At 53.1% G+C, this 20,294-nt stretch overlaps 2 protein-coding genes across 3 annotated transcripts; both read right to left on the minus strand.

Annotated features, from left to right (window-relative positions):
• Window positions 1-7,165: 7,165 nt before the first annotated feature.
• Window positions 7,166-13,345, minus strand: FAM50A (family with sequence similarity 50 member A). Of its 2 annotated transcripts, none has more exons than XM_081042798.1 (13): window positions 13,108-13,345; window positions 11,792-11,876; window positions 11,591-11,690; window positions 11,179-11,324; window positions 9,653-9,729; window positions 9,463-9,529; window positions 9,265-9,326; window positions 8,931-9,007; window positions 8,495-8,549; window positions 8,229-8,277; window positions 8,059-8,129; window positions 7,827-7,937; window positions 7,166-7,666 (listed from the first exon to the last, which is right to left on the minus strand). In XM_081042798.1, exons 1-13 carry the CDS (start codon window positions 13,216-13,218, stop codon window positions 7,658-7,660), a joined length of 1,020 nt encoding a protein of 339 aa, XP_080898924.1. In that variant the 5' UTR covers window positions 13,219-13,345; the 3' UTR covers window positions 7,166-7,657. The 2 variants fall into 2 exon arrangements, with proteins under 2 accessions (XP_080898924.1, XP_080898925.1); XM_081042799.1 differs by lacking the exon at window positions 13,108-13,345 and adding an exon at window positions 12,415-12,551.
• A 651-nt stretch (window positions 13,346-13,996) lies between these two features.
• On the minus strand, window positions 13,997-20,125 carry GDI1 (GDP dissociation inhibitor 1). The gene is made up of 11 exons (XM_081044031.1): window positions 19,768-20,125; window positions 18,498-18,605; window positions 18,250-18,349; window positions 17,963-18,097; window positions 17,303-17,501; window positions 16,911-17,042; window positions 16,312-16,411; window positions 15,697-15,868; window positions 15,260-15,404; window positions 15,091-15,145; window positions 13,997-15,001 (listed from the first exon to the last, which is right to left on the minus strand). The coding sequence occupies exons 1-11, from the start codon at window positions 19,810-19,812 to the stop codon at window positions 14,849-14,851; spliced, it is 1,344 nt and encodes a 447-aa protein (XP_080900157.1). The 5' UTR covers window positions 19,813-20,125; the 3' UTR covers window positions 13,997-14,848.
• Window positions 20,126-20,294: the final 169 nt, after the last annotated feature.

Genomic DNA, 20,294 nt, shown 5'->3' on the forward strand with positions numbered 1-20,294 from the left:
TTTCTAGCCATCCTAGTGGGTGTGAAATGGTATCCTGTGGTTTTGATTTGTATTTCCCTGATGACTAATGATGTTGAGCATCTTTTCAAGACCTTAGTGGCCATTTGTATGTCTTTTTTGATATACGAGTACAAAGAAATCTGAAACGTCCATTCAAGTTCTTTGCCTATCTTTTAATCAGGTTTTGGTTTGTTGTTGTTTTTGAGTTGTAGGAGTTCTTTATATATTCTCGATATTAATTTTATATGTGTATATATATGATTTGCAAATATTTTCTCTTATTCTGTGGGTTCTCTTTTCACTTTGTTGATAGTGTCCTTGGATGCACAAAAGTTTTAAATTTTGATGATGTCTGATTTATCTTTCTTTTGTTGCTTGTGCTTTAGTTGTCATATCTAAGAAACCATTGTTTTATCCAAGATCACAAAGATTTACCCCTATGTTTTATTCTAAGAGTTTTATAATTTTTACTCTTAAATTTAGGCCTCTGATCCATTTGGGTTTAGTCTTAGTATATGATGTGAGGTTGTGGTCCAACTTCATGCTTTTGCATGTGGTTACTATCCAGTTGTCCTAGCGCCATTTCTTGAAGACACTATTATATTCTTTTCCCATTGAATGGTCTTGCCAACTTCATCAAAAATATCAATTGACAATAGATATGTGGGTTTGTTTCTGGACTCTCAATTCTGTTCCATTGATCTTTATGTCTATCCTTATGCCAGTACCACACTGTCTTGAACACTGTAGTTTTGTAGTAAGTTTTTTGTTTGTTTTTTAAGGAGGGCACAACTCACAGTGACCCATGCGGGGATTGAACCTGCAACCTTGGTGCTACCAGCACTGAGCTAACCAGCCACCCCTTTGTAGTAAGTTTTGAAATCAGGAAATGCGAGGCCTGGCAGGGTCCTGGAGCCCAGGCTGGGAAATTCCCTTTGCTCTATGGGCTGTGCCCTGTTCAGGGTCTCACAGGGCTTGTCTACACATTCTTGTCCCCACCCATCATCCCATATCTCAGAGTCCTCCAAATTTGTTCTTTTTCAAGAATGGTTTGGCTATTCAGAGTCCTTAACAGTTCCATGTGAATTTTGGGATGAGCTTGTCAGTTACTAAAAAAAAAATAGCCAGTGGGAATTTGCTAGGGATTAAATTGAATCTGTAGATCACTTTGGGGAATGTTGCCATCGTAACAAGATTAAGCCTTTTCAGCCATGAACATGGGATGTTGTGATGATTAATGTTATGTGTTTATTAATTTCAATTTGGCTCATCTATAGTTCCCAATGATTTCATCAAGCACTCATCTAGGTGTTGCTTAAAGGTATTTTGTAGATGTGGTCAACCTCAACAATCGGTTAACTTTGAGAAAAGATTACCCTCCGTAATGTGAGTGGATCTCATCCACTCAATTGAAGGCCTTATCAGCAAAAATTGAAGATTCCTGGAGAAGTAGAAATTGTCTCAAAACTAAATGTAGAAATCCTGCCTGAAGTCTCCAGCCTGCTGGCCTGCTCTACAAATTTTGGATTTGCCAACTTGCCAGCCCCCACAATCGTATGAGCTAATTCGTCAAAAATAAATTGTGTGTGTGTGTGTGTGTGTGTGTGTGTGTGTGCGCACACATGAGCGTGCGTGCTCGTCTGTTTCTCTGGAGAACCCTGACTAAACAGATGTCCTATTTATTTAGGTCTTCTTTCATTTCTTTCAATGATATTTGTAGTTTTCAGTGTACACGTCTTACAGTTTTTTGTTAAATTTATTCCTATTTTATTATTCTTTTTGATGCTATTTGTCAATGGAATTGTTTCTTTATTTCATTTTGGACTCTTCGTTGCTAAGGTATAGAAATACAATTGATTGTTTTTATCCTGCAAACTTGCTGAACTTTTTTATTAGCTCTAATAGTTTTTTAGTGGATTTCCTAGGATTTTGCATATACAAGAGTATGTTATGTGAGAATAGAGATAGTTTTACTTCTTCCTTTCCAATCTGGATGACCTTTATTTCATTTTGTTGCCTAATTACCCTGGCTAGAACCTCCAGTCAAATGTTGGATAGATTTGGTTGCTCTCTTTTTAATTTTATGATTTGAAATTAATTCAAATTTACAGAAAAACTGTAAAAATAGTAAAGAGACCTCCCATGTACCCTTCACCCAGATCCACCAATACAAGCATACCCCATTTTATTGCACTTCTCAGGTATTGTGTTTTTTATAAATTGAAGGCAAGACCCTTCACCTTCAAAAAAATTATGACTTTCTTTATTGCGATACTTGCTTTATGGCAGTGGTCTGGAAGCAAACCCACAATATCGCTGAGATTTTCCTGTAGTTCATATTTTGCCCCATTCTCTCTCTCTCTCCCCCCCCCCATGGCATGTATACATATATAACATATTTATTATATATAAAAATAATGTTTTTCTGAACTACTTCAAGTTGCATACATCGTGCCTCTTTACCCCTCAATACTTTACTCCATATTTCATAAGCACAGTATAATTACTGTAGCCTCTTACATAACCATAGTATAACTATTAACACACAGATGTTAATACAATAACATTATTCGTTCTAAGATCTTATTCAAATTTCACCAATTGTCCCCATGATGTCCTTCATAGCTTTGCTTTTTCTGATCCAGGATCTAATCTAGGATTCCATATTGCATTCAGTTCTCATGCCTCTTTAGTCCCCTTGAGCCTAGAACATTCCTCTGCTTTTCTTGGCCTTTCATGACATGGACATTTTTGAAGCATGCAGGCCAGGTATTTAGAAGAATGTCCCTCAGTTTGGGTTTGCCTGATTTTTTTCTCATGATGAAATTCAGGCTGTGCTACCAGCACTGTCCCTTGGCTGTGAGGTTGGGCCCTTTCAGTGCTTATCAGGAGACACGAGTTGTCTCTGCCCCTTCACTGTGATTTGAATACTTGGCTAAGGTCATGACTGCCAGTTTCTCAAATGGCCAGTTACTACTTTTCCCTTTGTAACTAAAAAGTAGTTTGTAGGAAAATATTTTGAAAGTAAGTGAATATTCTGTTACTCATCAAAGTGTCCCCAATCATTGGTAATTTTTGCCTGAAACAATGATTACTCTGATACTTGCAAAATAGTGATTTTCTCCCTCCATGGTTCCTCCTACATTGATTTGCTGGCATCCTACTGTCAGGAAGAGTTCCTCTGTTTTTCTATGTATTTATTATCAGTATGGGCTCGTGGATACTGATTTTATTCAATGGATTAGACTCCATTATTGTAAACTATTTATTTCGATGCTCAATTTGTTCCAGATTTGGCCCCTTCCAGCTGGCTCCTGTATCCTTCTGACATGTTCCCATCATTCTTTCAGCTCTTTATTCCTTTTGGCACAAGATCTTTGGGATGCCTCTTGCACTTTCCTCACCTCAGCCCTGGAATCAGCCATTCTTCTAAGGAGCCCTGGTTTCTTTTAGGGAGAATAATATTTAGAAACCAAGATCTAGGGGCAAGCTGTGCTCACTGCTACTGGGGTGTCATGCTCTTTGGCACTTTCAATGGGCAGAGGTGGGATGTGTGTGTGTGTGTGGAGATATCCATCATCTATCTATCTATCATCTATCTACCTATCAACTATCTATCTATCAATCTATCATCTATCTATCTATCTATCTATCTATCTATCTATCTATCTATCTATCTATCTACTGGTATCTCCCATTCCAACTCCACAAGAAAGTTCTTAGCCTTTGCCTGATCTATGGTATTTGTATCTCCCTTCTCCAGCAGCAGGAGACCTGGCTCCCCACATCAGCAATCTATGGACTCGTTTGCTCCATCCTCCAGTGCATACAGAGCATGTTCAGAATAGCTGCACCCATGTGCCCAAGACAAACAAATCTACTAAATGGAGTTTGGGATTTGTCTGCAGGGTTTTTGTTGTTTGGTCTCTTTTGCTATCAGACCGAGGGTATAAAGTAAAAGTGCTGTATTTAAACGTTGCTTGGATAGTTGGCTTCTTTTTTTAAAAAATTCCCCTTTAATATAGTTATGTTATTCATTTGAAATACACTTGGGGTAATTTCTGTTTGTATTCAATTTTTCCTTCCCTCCCTGTCCTGTTGATTTTTTTTTAGTAGTAAAATAAAAACATGTGTCCAGAAGTCAAATTACACAAGAAGATACACCCCGGGGAACATCGTTTCCTCCCATGTCCCTACCACTCAGGTCCCTTCCACCCCCTTTAGGTAACCAAGTTCATTAGTTTCCTTCTTTTTTCTTTTTTCCTTTTATAATGAGCTTTATTTATGTATACTTTGAAGGGAAAAAATGACCCCATTTTAAGTGTACAGTGTAATGAGTTGTTGTTTTCTGACAGCGAAAAAAATTTGTATTTAGAATTAGCCAGCTGGACTCAGTTTAGGTGATCCCAATTTTGTTGGCAACATCCAAAGCGTCGTAGTCAGGAGCCAGTCAGACATATGCCTTCTTCTCTCCATCAGGCCTGATCAGGGGCTGACCTCCGCCACATCAGTGTCATAGAGCTTGTTCCCAGCCTTGCCGTCCACAAGAAACACAAGTGTATGTTGTCTTCTGTCTTCTTTATGGCTGACTCGGTAGCTGGGGGAATCTTGATGATGGCGTACTGGTCAGGCTTGTCTCCCTTGGGCACTCCCTTCTCAGGATAGTTGGGCTGCATGCAGAGCCGCAATGTCTTGGGCCCTCGGAAGGTGGGTGGCGTGTGGATCTAATTGTGTGTGTGTGTGTGTGTGTGTGTGTGTGTGTGGCTGTGGATGCCTTTCAGCTCTGCTTTCTTTGCTTTTAGAGCCTCTGCTTTGGCATCGGCTTTGGGAGGGGCTGGGGCTTCCTTCTTCGCTTTTGACACCATCTTCATGAAAAGGACAGGTCATTGAGTTTTGGCAGACGCTGAGTTTTGGCAAACGTATACCTCTTTGTGCCACCCTCTGGAGAAGACACAGACCATATCCATCAGCCACAAGGCCTGTCTGCAGTTCCCTCACAGCCAGTGGCCCTTCACCCAGGTGGCTGCCAGTCTGCTCGCCGTCACCATGAGGACGGCGACCATCTTTCCAAGCACCATTGCCAGTCCTATACAGTTTTGTTGACATGTGTATTGGAATCTTTGGCCTGTTATTTATTTATTTTGTTAATTAGGATGGTTGCCTCATTTTTATGGACTTGTAGGAATTTATATATGTATTACGTATTCTGGGTATAAGCCATTGGTCATACAAATATTAACTTTATTTTCTCCAAGCCAGTGGCTTGTCTTTGCATTTTCATGATAGTATCTTTTAAACAACAAAAGTTTGGATTTTTGATGAAGTCCAATTTATCAATTTTTCCTTTTATGATTAACATTTTTTTGTATCCTGTCCAAGAAACCTTTGCTTAGCCCAAGGCCACAAAGATTTTCTCCCATGTCTTATTCAGATGTGTTTTTGTTTCAGCTTTTACTTTTAGGTCTACAACCCATGTCAAGATCATTTCTCTGTATGGTCTAAATAAGATGTGTGTTTCCTGTGGCTGCTATAACAAAGTTCCACACACTGAGTGGCTAAATCAAGACACATTTCTTCTCTCCCCGTTCTGGGGGCCAGAAGTCTGAAATTGGGGAGTGCCCACTTCTGGCACACTGGTCCCCAGCAATATTGGTGACCACTCACTGACCTCAGTGGCCTCATGTAGTTCCAGAGCATCTGAGAGCAGCTGAGATCCACATTCTCATGAATCCAAGGTCCCCAGGAAAGAGCCCTGGGGCTAGACAGTGCCCACTTTGCCCATGCCAGCCTTCAGGAGTGAGGCTGGGTGCCCCTAGTGGTACATCTGCAAGAAGTTTGCCCACCAGTGCCCTTCCAGCTTGGCCACCACACTCTTTTACTTAGGACAAGGGGCTCCCTTGGGTGCCCACCCCATGCCCATGGTGCAGCCTTTCCCACCTCTTTGCTGGCCACAAGGAAGTGGGTCTCCTTCCATGACAGTCCCCCCGCCCCCTTGACCTTGACCGCAAAGGTCTCCCTCTTGCCCCAGCCCGACCTCCCAGAGACTGAGGGCTGCTCCCAGAAACCAGGTCATTCCCTGTCAGGACTCAAGATTGGGCCTCAAAGAGCTTGTTTTGCAGAGCTGTGCGGCCAAAGGAAATCATCTACCACTGGGTGAGCTGGCTGGCTGAGAGGGGCTCCTTTTCCCTGGGAAGCCTGCTCTTCTGGTGGCTTCTCAAAGAAGGCAGGAGGGGGTTGGTGAAGAAGGCCAAAGGATTCCCTCTCCAGGGTTCCCAGAGCCAAACAAAAGGTCCCATTGAGGTCCCCAGACTTGTGCATGACCTAGGGTCAGGCCTGGCTACCCGCTCCCTTCTGTGCCCCAAGGCGCTCTGGCCTACTCTACCCTCCTCCAAATGACCCCACATGGCCACATCCCAGGGCCAGAAAGCCTGAGAGCTACTAGCTACCAGCCAGGCCTCCCCAGACTGTGGCTGAATGGGACACAGGGGCCTGCCCATGGAAGAGCACAAGAGCCTGTGTACCCAGCAAAGCCCACAATTTGCCAGGTAACTAGGGCCAGATCTGGCTGGGAAGCTCCCCACCAGCCGGGGGCTGTCCCGCCCCCTTCGCTTGGCTTCAGGCAAGGGGAAGAAGGGTAGGAGCAAGGAAGGATCAGCTTGCCTTCTGGAGACAGGCCTGCCTGCCTCAGCTTATGCAAGGAGAACTGGGGAGCACCCACCCCCAATCCGCATTCGCCCCTTGGGGTCGTGACAGTGACCAGTGTCAGGGCAGTCTGAGCAGGTCACCCACAGCAGCCTTCCCGTGTCGGGACTGGGAAGGGCCCAGAGCAAGGAGGGCAAGGGTGGGTTTGCATACCTGCGATAGCCATGTAGGGTGGCTGGGAGCCACAGGACAGCCCTGTCCTCTATGGAAAGGGCAGCTAGGAGACACAAGAGTAGCCCAAGGGCCTGGAATGGAACGCCCCTCCCACTCACAGTAAAGAACCACAATGCCACGTAAGTGCCCTGGGGAGAGCAGGCTAGCTGCAGAGACAGCTGGGCCTGCCGGGCCCGTGGGTTGCAAATGCCCCCCTTCTTCCTCCAAAGACTCGCATTCCTGCCCAATCCCCTTCCACCCTCCCACCCCACCAAACACACACTTTCTTGCCAGACACAAAGACCACAAATATTATATGATTCCATTTATGTGAAACTTCCAGAAAAAGCAAATGCATACACACAGAAAGCAGACTAGGGGGTGCCAGGGGCAGGGAGAGACTGCTAATGGGTACAGTCTCCTTTTGGGGTATTGGAAATATTCGGGAACTAAATAGAGGTAACATTTATACAATATCATGAATGTACTAAATACCCTTGAATTGTACACTTTCAAATGGCCACAGTGATAAATTTCATGTTCTGTGAATTTTATCTCAGCAAATATTTTGTAAAACAAAACACAGTACAGGTGCTCTGATTCTGACATGTACATTTCTTTGTTGGAAAAGAAAAGAACAGCAAATGACAGAGTCAGGGGCAGGGGATGATCAGCCATGTCATGGGAGCGGGCAGCGGGGAGCCTGGAGTCCTGGAGACCTGGGGTTGTTGGGAGACTGGAGGAAACCAGGCAGGGCGGGGGGGGGGGGGGGGGGGGGGGGAGCCAAGCTCCGCCTCTGCATTCACCGGATCTGGTGAGAGAACAAGGGACAGAGAAGAGAGACTGAGCTAAGCAGGGGTGGGCTGGCCCATCAGTTACGGTCCGTGGCAGGACAGTGCAGCCCACCCCCAGCCAGGCCCACTCCATCCTCCCAGCTCGAGCTAAACAGCCCAGCACCAGGGCCTCCTCACCGTGTACTTGTCCCACTTCTTCTCGGGGTCATAGGGCTCCCAGCGGCTGGCGGGGAAGATGTGCTTATTCTTCTCATACCAGCTCCTTAGCACCACCTTGCCCGCATGTGACTGAGGGAGGAAGAAGGGGCAGGCCTGGAGGCTCAGGGCCAGCTGGGGGCCTGATGCCTCCACTTCTCTTTCCCTCCACTGCTCCGCCCTCCCCCAGCCCAGTGCCCCTGCAGCCCTGTACCTCATCCTTCTCCACAGTGGCGTCACTGAGCAGCCGCACATCATCATGAACGTCGAAATTAAAGAGTGGTCCTGCAGGGGAAAAGAAGCGAGCCAACCCTCGGGCTGCTGCCCTCACAGGTTGGGGGTGAGTTGCTGGGGGAGGGGAGTGGCAGGGTCGGGCACACTCACCACTTTTCCCTCGCGCCTTGGTAACGATGAAATCATAGAAGCTGTGGTGCTAGGAGCCCAGAGCAGGAAAAGTCACGGCTGATGGCCCAGCTCAGTGTCTGCCACCTGCCTGCCTGCCCATAGGCTGGACGGACGGACAGCTACACATAGTGCGCCCTCCCAGCCCGAGCCAAAGAGGAGAGCAAAGATTGTCCCACGAAGCACCGGGGCACGGCAAAGCCCACTACCACCCTGGCCCCGGCTGCGGGGAGCGAGAAGGGACTCACGTGGGGTATGATTAGGTCCTCCTTGATGTACATGAGCTGCTCCACCCCTGCGGACCTGAGAGAGAAAGGCAGGAGAACAGAGGTGGATGAAGAAGCGGCTGGGCAGGGAGATGGGCGCCAGAGCTGGGAGGCAGCCACCAATGCTTTGAGGCAGGCGGCGAGAGCGCTAGCTGTCCTCCACCTCGGGGCTGAAAAGTGAAGGCTGATGCTCCCACCTAAGCTGTGTATGCTGAGAGGGATGGCAAAAGGACCCTGACCCTCCTTTCAGGAGCACAGCGCCGGCACGCCACCTTCCCACCCAGGAGCAGTCATCTGGTGCGCCGCAAGCAGCAGCAGCCACTCAGGGGTGCGGGTACCAGGGCTGCGGCTGCAGGCTCCACGCGAACATGCACACGGCGTACACGTGCACGTACATGCACGCGCGCATACACCCTACCTGAGCTCACTGAAGTCTTTGCGCAGGATCTCGAGCGCCTTCTGCAGGAACTGCTGCATGGTGTTGCCTTTTTTCATCTGCAGAGCAGGCCCGAGAGCCAGCATCCAGGACACCAAGGCATTGGAAGGGGAAGATGGAGAAGGGCTCTCAAGAAGGCAGCGCCCTGCGGGCCCCTGGAGCCCTCACTACCCCTACAAGGCCCTCTTCCCTGGTGCCCCCAGGATCCCCAGGGGCCACCCACATGAAGGGGCCGGCTTCCAAAGTCAGGATTAAAGCTCCTTCTCACTGAATCCCAGGGGCACTGGGAGCAGGGTGCAAGCCCCACACTGCCCACCTTGACTGTCCGCCGGTGCCCAGAGCCATCCCAGTAACTGAAGGTGATTTCAATCTCCTCACCTACAAAGCAGAATTTCCACTTAGCCTCCAGAACCCAGTGTCTCCAACCCCCACAAGATCCCTGGGGCTCAGCCCCCAGACCCAGCCTCTCACTGCACCAGGCCGGGACACGCGGGGCCCACTGGTGAGCACTCACTCTTGATCTTCTCCTGCTTGGCTTCCCATTCTTGCCGCAGTTCTTCCCGGAGCCGATTCTCCTCCTCCTGGGAGAGGAAATAGGTACAGGAGGGACGCCCAGGGTTGCTCAGAGGGCATGCAGGGCTTTGCTCGCTGAGCAAAAGCCTCTGCCAAGGTCAGAGCCAGGACTGGGGTCAGGCTGCCTTTACCTCGCGGTCTCGATCAGGCAAAAAGCTTGTGTCCACATCTGGGTTTTTCCCCAATTTCCTCTTCTTCATGGTGATCTCTGGAGCCAAAGAACACACAGGAATCAGCTGCATGATGGGTCCTGGTTCCAGGGCACCCTGGACCTTTGATGCTCAGACCTCAGCTTAAACGACACCTCCTTGGAGGCTTCCTGGGACAACCTGGCTGGGACACACTGCTCTCTGCTCCCAGCCACAGCAGCCTGCACTCTCCTCTTCACAATAGGAGGTCTGACAGACAAGGAAGTTCCCGAACTTGTTGCAACAACGTTGCTAACCGTTTTTGGTATTATAGGGATTATTCATTATGACTTTGTATCAACTGGACAAACAGTTAACTAAGTTTACTATTTGGAAGTGCAGAAAAGGCTGCGTGAAAAAGTGAGATAAGCTGAACTTTTTACCAACAATTCATGGCTCTTGCATCACGGCAACGCACCAGCTCACAGGGCGCTGTCTTGTGAGGGAGTTTTTAGCCAGTAAACAAATAACTGTATTGGGACACCCTGCCTACTCACCTGATCTGGGCCCCAATGACTTCTTTCTTTATGCAAAGATAAAGGAAATATTAAAAGGAAGACATTTGGATGACATTCAGGACATCAAGGGTAATATGACGACAGCTCTGATGGTCACTCCAGAAAAAGAGTTCCCAAATTGCTTTGAAGGGTGGACTAGGCGCTGGCATCAGTGCATAGCTTCCCAAGGGGAGTACTTCAAAGGTGACTGTAGTGATATTTAGCAGTGAGATATGTAGCACTTGTTCTAGGATGAGTGCGTGAACTTAATTGTCCAACCTTGTACCTGTGGAGAGCTACTGTGTTTCCCCGAAAATAAGACTTATCCGGACCATCAGCTCTAATGCGTCTTTTGGAGCAAAAATTAATATAAGACCTGGTCTTACTTTAATATAAGACCTGGTATAATATGATATGATATGATATGATACCAGGTCTTATATTAATTTTTGTTCCAAAAGACGCATTAGAGCTGATCGTCTGGCTAGGTCTTATTTTCAGGGAAACAGTAAAAGGCGCCTTTGCCAAGGGACCTTCACTTTGGTCTCCGCTGCCAGCAGCTGGACAGGAGACCCATCAGCTGTGATCTGGAGAACCTCGGAGGATTTGAGGCATCAATGCCAGTGTCTGAGGGAGCAAAGGCGCCTTTGCACTGGAAAGGTAGCGCGTCCACAAATGGGTGGGTACCTGGGGGGCCCCCTCTGCAGCCTGTCACACTGAAGGCTCGGCCCCTTACCATAGGCCACACACCTGGCTCTGACTCACTCTGTCACTAAAGGCGAGCACCTGCCCCAACTCAGCTTGGCACACAGTGCAGACTTGACTCTTACTCTCCTGTCCCAACATGCGACATTCAGGACCACGAACACAGTGGGCGATCAAGGCTGGGAGTTGGATGTGCCTGTTCACTCTAGAGCCAGAAACCTGGGACAGCAGCCCCTTTGCAGCCCCATGCTGCAAATCTGCCCTCACCTTCCCTTTCTAGCTCCTCCTCATACATGGCCATGTCCTCCTCCTCCTCGCCTGCCTCCTCTTCCTCCTCCAGGGTGAAGGACAGGCTGGAGATCTTCCGCTTGGCTTCCTTCTTGCGCTCCTTCTCCCGCAGCTTCTCCAGCTTCCTGCCAAGGCACGGATAACCATCATGCACCACATCCCCACCCTGAGGCCCCTTCCCTGACCCAGAGCCACGTGTGTGCTCAGTGTGGGGCACACATGGTGCAGACCCTGAGGAGTCCTACTGCCCTGGGTCATTTCAAGCTCATGGGCAGGGCTCTGATTATGACACAAGGTTCTCCCCTTCAAGGTGCAGGAAGAGCCTGACCGGACCCCAAGCACTAGCTACATCTCGAGGGGGTGGGGCTGCTCTGAGGAAGAGAGGACCCACAGCTGCAGCTCCTTCGACTGCTCCTTCTTGGCCAGCTGCTTCTCCCGTTCCTTCACCAGTGCCTCTTGCTTGGCCTTCATGTCATTCAGGGTCACAAGTCCTATGAGGCGAGGAGACAAGAGGGTACAGGTCGGTCACCTGGAGCCAGCGAAGCAACAGGCCTCTGGGTGCAGGAGCGGGTGGCATGTGTGCTTGGCTCACCCACGGTGCTGGACTTGAGCTCTGCCTCTACAGCATCGTAATGTGCAGAAAACTTCTTGTCAATGTTGGATTTCATGATGTTCTCCTGTCAGGAGGGAGAGTCGCGGTGAGGGCCACCCACCCGCCCACCATGAAAGTGGAGACCCCGGCCTGGATTCTAGTCCCAGATATGCCCCTGGCCTCACTATGTGACCTTGGGAAAGACACATGCCCTCTCCTCGGTTGATGGAAAGTTCCACAGGACTGCGAGGAGCTCTTTCAGTGCGGAGGGAGTCAAATGGGGTCGTTTCCCTGTGACCTCTGAACTGCTGTGGCCCCTCCACGCCTCAGGCTGTGGCCAGGGCTCCCTCAGCCACGGACTCTACTACCTGCATTTGACGTTTTTCATAACCAGCCTTTAAGCTGCAGGTCTGGAGACTCAAGCCAAGGGGTGACAGCAGAGAGTGAAGAGTGGCCAAGGTACCTAGTCCTCCAATGAACAATGGTGCTCCCTCTCTGTTCTAATGTTGCCAACAATAGCTTTCCTCAACAATAAGGCATCCTCACTCCAGCCCAGCCGCACCCCACATAGGTCCCTCTCTGGCCAGTGGCCTCCAGGGGATGTGGCCAATAGAGATAGGCACCTCTAGCTGGCCAGATGGTCAGCGCTGAGACGGAGGATCTGGTCACAGCATGAACTGAGGCCACTTCCTTGGGCCTGGCTTCCACAGTACGTAGTAAGGTAGGAGTCTGCTCTCCCCTCCTGTCCTGAGTCCATGCTCTTCCAAAGGAGTCTCAAGCAAATGCCTAGGAGGAGGGATCCTTCCTTCCTCACCACCCACCACCCACTCACGTAAGCCCTTTGCGAACCACTAGCACCCCTAATGCTCGTGCCTGCCTTTGCCACAGGGCAAAGGACTCTGGAATGAGCCTCAGTGGCCAGTGGATTGGCAGGAGCCTGCGGGACCTGCCCTTCCCTGTATCCATTGGCTCAGGGCAGAAACCTCGCTCTCGGGGCTGAGGGGACAGAGCCAAGATACTCTGTGCCCGCGAGGGGCGCCCCAATGTGACCAATGGAACCACTGACTGTGGCTCCCTCCAGTTGGAGGCTTGTCACAAGCTAACTCAGCACAGCCTTCTGGGACCATTTTACAGATGAGCAGACTGTCACTGGCTCGCTTCTGCCTCTTGCTGGAAGTCAGCAAGAAAGGGTCGGGCCGGACCCAGCGGTCTACCCCCGCCGCCCGGGGTCGCACGGGGACCCAGTGGGCCGGGGCAGTGGGCGGTGCGCATGCTCGGTGGCACCCCGGCCTGGCCCGGCCCGGCCCGGCCCGCACCTCGGCGATCCGCTGCTTCATCTGCTCCATCTGCTCGCGCTGCTTCTCCCGTTTCTTCATCAGGTGCATGGCGCGGCCCGCCTCACTCGCGGCGCCCTTGTATTGAGCCATGGCGACGGCGACGGCGGCAGCGGCAGCGGCCGCGGCGAAAGAAGTCAGCAGCGGCAACACTACGCCGGTAACAGCGGTGGCTGCCGCGCCGACGCAGTCGCTGCAGTCAGCAGAGGCCCGCGCCGTGACGTCTGCCACCAGGGAACGCGCGGCGCCCCGCCCCGTCACGTGACCGCCTGCCGCCCCGCCCCGCCCCCGCAGACCGCCGGACACTGGGTTCGGGTCCTCTGCGCTTGCTGCCTTCCATCCCCAACCTCCCTCGCTCGCTCCCTCGGTTACCCGTCAATTCCTCAACATTAACCCCAGGCCCAAGACTGGGTTCCCAGTCCTATTACCTCCTGTTGACCCCAAGGCTGGACCCACGGGCCCTCCACTTCCTTGATGTTGACCCAGCCCAAGGCCAGATCCCACACCCTGCTGCCTCCCTGCCTGAGGCCGCCCTAGTTCCCCTGCTTCCACCAGTTTGACCTTCATCCAAGACTGGACCCCAGTACCCCGTTTCCCCTGACCATGAGGCTGGGCCTGGGGCCCCTCTGCCTCCTCCCCCTCCTTAACCTGGAGGCAGGGATCCTGCTCCTTCCACTTCAGCCCCCACCCCAGGCCAGACCCTTCCCTGTTTCCTTCACATTGACCCCCAAGGGTTTTCCTCATGAAGAAAATGACATTTTTATAGCCATCAGGAGGCAAGCTAAGCTAGTGTCCGGAACTCATGACAGCCCAGGAAGCCAAGGCCCTGCCCAGTGCCCAGCTTTTGGGAAATAAAGGTAAAGATCTGGGCTTAGGTTTCAACACAGTTTTATTGGGAGGTTTTGTTTCCTGTGAAATACACTAGAGGTTGGGGAAGGGCACACATTCACTTCGCAAGATAAGGGTTTCCCACCACTAAGGGAAAGGTGTGGGGCGGGGCACACTGGGGTCTGGATCCATTTTCCCACCTCCTGCTTTGCTCACATTTCTTCTCTCTCAGCAAGTACCAGAGGACACAAATGAAAAAACAAGAAACAAACACAACAAGCTCCACCTCCGACGGGGCCACACCCAAGCCCTCTTCCCTTCCAGGCTGCCCAGGTGGCCAGGGGAGCTGCTCCACAGCCCCACGGCCTCACCAGCAGACTGCGAGGGAAGAGCACAGCATTCCCTTCTCGGACAGGGTGGGCAAAAGTTAATAACTTAGAATAAATTAATGGGGTTGGGGGGGAATGCAACTTTGTGCTGGGAGGGCCCCTTCTCTCCAACACGCAAGCGAGTTGGGGGGAGGAGGCGGGGGCACCTCCAAAGGCCACTACAGTAGGGGGCAAGCAGTGGGGGCAGAAGTAAGCTTTCCTTCCCGTTTTTTCCCAAACAGAGCAGAAGAATTAGGGGTGGGGGAAGAGATACACACAAGGAGAGGAACCCTCTTTTCCCAGGATAAGGAAGGGCCAAGAAAGAGGATGCTATGGAAACCCCCGTCTCCCAAACCGTCACTAAGATTAAGGATTTGGTCAGTGTATCAACGAGGTGGGTGACAGGAATGTGGTGGGGGAAGCAGAGAACGCTGGAAACGGGGTGCCCAGCCACGCCTATCTCCCCAGTCCTGGAGAACAGACACGGTGGGGGGAGAGGGCACCCGGGGCGGGGGGAGGGTCAGCAATCACTGGTCAGCTTCTCCAAAGACATCGTTCTGTTTGCGCTTCATATTCTCAAAGTCAAAGGCGGAGCCTGCCATGCGCTTGTAGATGTCTTTGATGTCATTGCAGGTGGTCTCAAAGTGTGTGGTGGCATCATAGGAGCAGGAACAGAACACCTGGAAACAGCCAGAGCCGGGGCCCAGAGTGAGTTGGGCTGGGGCCCTGGGCAGGAAGCCAGGAGCCGGGGCCGGGACAGGCTGCTTACCTGGCTCTCAGAACCATCATCGATGGGCTCATACAAGTCACTGATAGCCACAAACCTAAGGGGCAGATGGACGGGAAGGGTCAGGCCTCCAAACCAGCCTTGCCCTCCCTGGTCCCGGTGCCCCCACTCCCCAAACTCCTGGACTCCCTTCTTCCCCCCAGCCACTCACTTTTGGTCAATGGGCTCCAGCAGCTCCAGGGCCGGTTCAACCTCCTTTTCGGGCTCGGCAGTCTCCACTGTGGTGCTGGCGATGGCGATGTACTTGCCCTGAGCAGCCACGTTGTGTGCGTAGGAAATCATGCACACGTAGATGTCTACCCGCAGAAAGGGCTCATTAACTCGGGCACACGAAGGGCTCCCGGGGGCGGGCTGAATTCGGGCCTACCTGCCCTTCTCCAGCCTCGTACAGCAGGCAGCAGCCAAGATGCCGCTCTCATGAAAGTGACGAGTCCACCCACCCAATCCCTAGGGCCCCAAGACATGGGGACTATGATGCAGGTCCCCATTCCTCCGTGGAGGCATCAGGCAGAGAGCCCCAAGGCTGATGGGAAGCGGCAATCACCCCAAAGATAACACACTGGAGGAAGTCGGTGGGGCTTGGCCTACCTGACTTCCTGTTGACCTGGTTCTGGGGGATAATGATTTGGCAAGAGTTGGCATCATTGGTGTTCTTGATGGGGTGGCTGAGGATACAAATGATGCGGATCACCTGGCCAGCTTTCCGTACACGGTCTGGAACGTAGCTGGGGTCACAGATCAGCTGCTTGCATCGGGCCACCTGTGAAAGCACCAGAAAGTCCTGGCCCCATCCAATCACCACCCCAGGTGACAGGGTTGTGGGGATGGGCCCAGAGCTAGGGCTGACAGCTCCGGCAGGCAGGGCGCTGCTCGGAGCGGCCACCACTGACTGCCCCTCCTGCAGCACACAGCTGCGTCCTGCATCTCAGGGAGGTATACCCCGACATGCAGGGCTGGGCAAGCCCTCTGATGAGACGTTGTGGTCAGGTAACACTCCCTGCACTGGTGACACGGCCCATAGGCTGACAGATACCTCTCACCAACAGGAATGGCTATGTAGTCTTCTTCTGGAGCCCCAGTACCCAGCCCAAAGAGCTGAGGAGCAGCAAACCCAGCAGAGCCAGCGTCATTGGGAAGAGAGCCGCTAAGGAGACGAACAAGCCCCGCTCGGACCATCATGACCGCACTCTGGGGAAGGCTTACCTCTCCCTCAGACTGCACACCCACCACCTTGCCATTCTCCATGATGATGTCGTCCACAGGTTTGTTTAGCATGTATGTCCCCCCATAGATGGCACTCAATCTGTGGTGGGGAGAGTAATGGTGAAACAAGGACCAGTACCACTGCACCCTCCCCCCACCAGCACTGGGGTGCAGAGAGGGCTGCCCCAGGTGGGCAGAGCTCAGGAGAGCCAACGGTTCTTCCCGGCTCCGTCGCCAAGAACATCCTGCAAAGGGCTAACGTAAGGGTGGCATGAGGGCACAGCTCCTCGCGGAAATGGTCTGGGGAACAAAACAGAGGGCTCTGGGGAAGCCCCGACTCAAGGTTCCAAGGCCTCCGGCCCAGTCATATTGCTGCCTGACTCAGGCCAGGAGCCGAGCAAGTCCGATCTGTGGGGGTCTGGCTCTTCAATTATGCACTTCAAAGCACTGCTGCAGACCTGGCTCCCAAGGAAAGTGCAAAGTAAATGAAAACCACACCGAGAAAGTAGAAAATGCTACGGAAATGCTCAAGGGGGTTCTTTCTGTTCTTGGCATTAGTCCCACTCAGTATTGCCAACTGAAAGAAGCCATGCCCTCACCTTGCAAAGCCCTGAGGCAGCTCACCAAGGCCATAGAGTGGGTATAAGTATGGGCTCTTGCCATACCGGGCCAGGGACTCGCTGTACAACTTGATGCGGTTGATGGTCTCAAGACAGGGCTGGTCCAGGTAACTGGGGGGACAGGGTCAGGAGAAGAGGCTCCAACAGCAACACCCCTGGCTCACCCCCCCCCCCGGACACCAGGCCGTATTCCCCCCACCTTCAATGGCCTGGGGAAGACTATGAGTGTAACCCAGGGAAGGAATGGAAAAGGCGACAGGTGAGTGTGTGACTGAGTACAAAAGTCACGGGAGGGAGCAGCAGGCAGCAGTGGGGAGGGCAGGGTGTAGGCTGGGCGAAGAACGCTTTGCCACGCCAGCTTCCCAGCTCACTCATCAGTGCGGTAGAGCGCCAGGGCGTGGCCAGTGAAGTCGATGACGTCCTGGCCCAGGTCAAACTTCCGGTAGACTTCACGCATGCTGGTGCTCTGGGGATCGACACCCTCAAAGGTCTTGGGGTCGTTCTCATCGAAGTTTGCCACAAACACCAGGAACTTGCGGAAGCGCCGTTTCTCAAACATACCCATCAGATCTGCGGGGACGATGAGGAGAGCCTTCGCATCGCGGCACGACCCTCTCCTTCCCACTAGGCAGGCCAAGAAGGCAGGTATCCTAGCTCCCAGTTAAGTTCTCTTGCTAACTACCGTGTGACCTTAGATTAACACCCCTCCGCCCTTCTCGGCCTCAGTTTCCCCATCTGTACAAAGAGGGGGTTGGGCTGGACAGGCTCTGAGGGCCCTGCAGGCTCTGACACTGGGGATGTTTCACTGGTCAGTGGAGGCCCTGTCCAAGGCTGAAGTCTTTCAAGCAATCTCCCCTCCACATCCCCTCTACGCGTGGACTTCCCTCCTGGCAATAGAGGGGAGGTAGAGGGAAGACAGAGCAAGGGGCTTCTGGTACTGCACAGAGAATGTGACGATGGGCAAGGGGCGCCCTGCTGTGGATGGCTGCCCCCGCCGTCAGGATTCTCTGGTTCAGGGGACCCGCACTCACTGGAAGCCAGGGCTTCAGTCTCTGTGGACGGCACTTTGTAGATCTTGCCCCCCTTGTAGACAAAGCTGCCTTCTACCACCTTGAAGTCCAGGTAGCGTGTCACCTCTGTGTACAGTAGCATCTTTACCAGCTGCCCTGCAGGGCGGTGAGGGGAAGGCAACAACATCAGCATGGCTCCTTCCAGAAGCTCTAGCTGCTCCGGCGGCCCCTTCTATGGAGCCCAACCCTCCTCTGGTTGTCCCAATCACCCCCCCACACACACACAATACCGCATTCATCTCCCTCACCGTTGGCCATGAGGAATTTGGGGATCAAGTCAACATTCCAGTCTCGGCCCCTGCCCATTGACTCAGGGGGCCCCTCCAGCAATTGAAAACGCTTATACAGCTGCAAGGAGGAGGGGGAGAAAGAAAGGCACCTCAAAGATCTGTGGAGGTGCCTCCCCCACTCGCCTGCCCAGAGAACCTGGGGAGCTGCTTCAGTGCCCCTACATGAGAGGTTAACAAGGGACGGGCCCAGGTGCAGGTGGCCTCACCTCCTCCAGGGGTGTGATGGAGGAGCTCTCGCCCCCATAGTAGGGGTTCCGGTCCATGTGCAGCACTTTCTTCCCGTTCACGGACATGATGCCCGACAGGATGCATTCCTGGGGAAGGGACGACACTGGCTGCACTCCCACCTGCCCACGTTGCCACCAGCAGCCCTGATTTCTTCCCCACCCCAAATGGAGAGAAAAGCAAAGCAAATGGACAGCTCCTTCCACCCCAGGCTAGTTGCCTCCCCTAAAATTGGAGGCAACAGCACCATCCGACCAGTCTCCTTAATAACCTTGCCGGGTAAAGGAGTGAAGAAAAAGAAACAGTGGAGTCATGGAAGGAGAGTGTCCAGCAGACACACGGATGCTCTTCCAGCAACTACCACACCAAGAAAGTCATCTATCTACATAGAGTAGCAGGAAAAGACAGGTGAGGCACAATGAGCCGCAGAGAAGACCCAGCTGGACAGGGAAGGCCACCCAGAAGGGAAGTGAAGCACGGACCTGGAATCGGTGGCCCCACCCTGGGCTGCTCAGTCCTCCAAGTTGCCCCTGACCCTGAGGAGCCTTCCAGGCCCGGAAAGAGGCTTCTGCGCCCGGACTGAGGGAGATGAGTTTCTCAGGGGAGCGGTCTAACGGGATTTGAGGGAAGGGGGAAGATAAACACCCTCACCAGTCACTGTCATCAGCCCTAGGACAAAGGCTGCCGACACTACTCAGCCTGAGGTCCCCATGGGAAGACCAGGGTGGGGTAACGGGAATCTGGTCAGTGCCCCCACTGCTGCTACTTCTGGAACATTCCCTGGGTCCCCCGGCCACATAAAAAGCCAGGAAGGAAGGATGAGGACCCAATCTGGCGAAGCCCTCTGACCCGAGGTCCTTGTACTTCATCCCCACCAAGATTAATTAGCGCAAGATGGGAGGGGATGCTGGACGAATGAGGGGTGCAGGCGATGGGCGGGGGCCAGAGGACACTGAGGGTTATCGGGCCGAGCGGAGGTGCGTTATCCCGGGCGGAGGTGGGGAGGATGGAAGGGTCCAGCGGTCAGAGTCCCGGGAAATTGAGGAGGCGGAAAGGAAGGGGGTCGCTTCTTGGAAATGGGGCCACAGCGGTGGGTAGAGGTGACGTCGCAAGGGGGGGGTGGGCATGGGGCTGTTTTTTCGGGGACCCGAGCGCCGCGGATGGCACTGATAGGAGGATGGGGCCCGGGGCGGCAACGCCGCGGGGAAGATGGGGTGATACGGAGCCCGGGGCGCCGGAGGCCGCACTTACGGTGAGGCCGGTACCCAGCACGATCACATCGTATTCCTCATCCATGGTCAGAGCTCGGTGCCAGCGCCGTCGGCTCCTCCTCCTCCTTCACCACAGCCGCCGCCGCACTGGACCAAAGATGGCGGCGCGCCGGCCGCCGTCCGACCCCTCCGCCGCGTCAAAGAGTCCCGGCCCCTCCCCGCCCGGCCCGGGCCACCGCCTTCCAGGCTCGCCTCCCGGGAGGGCTGCCAAAGGAAGGGTCCCAGCACCAGCACGGCTCCGCAGGCGGCGCCGCTCGCGGAGAGCCCAGAGGGGAGTGGGGCGGGGCGGGGCGCGCTGGTGGCCGGTGCTGCGACCGAGGGATCCGTGCGCGGGAGCCGCGCGCACCCGCCCCGCCCCTCGGGAGGCTCGGCGCGGCCCTGATGGGTCAGGCGCGCGCCGCTGCGGCAGCCGGGGGTGCTCCCTCGGGACAGGGGGCAACCATTGTCACGGCCGTCTCCCCCGAGCGCTGCCCACCCTCGCCCTTCCTGCTCAGCCCTTCCTCCCTG

This window comes from Rhinolophus hipposideros, assembly GCF_964194185.1.
Source record: "Rhinolophus hipposideros genome assembly, chromosome: X".
NCBI classification, from domain to species: Eukaryota; Metazoa; Chordata; class Mammalia; order Chiroptera; family Rhinolophidae; genus Rhinolophus; species Rhinolophus hipposideros.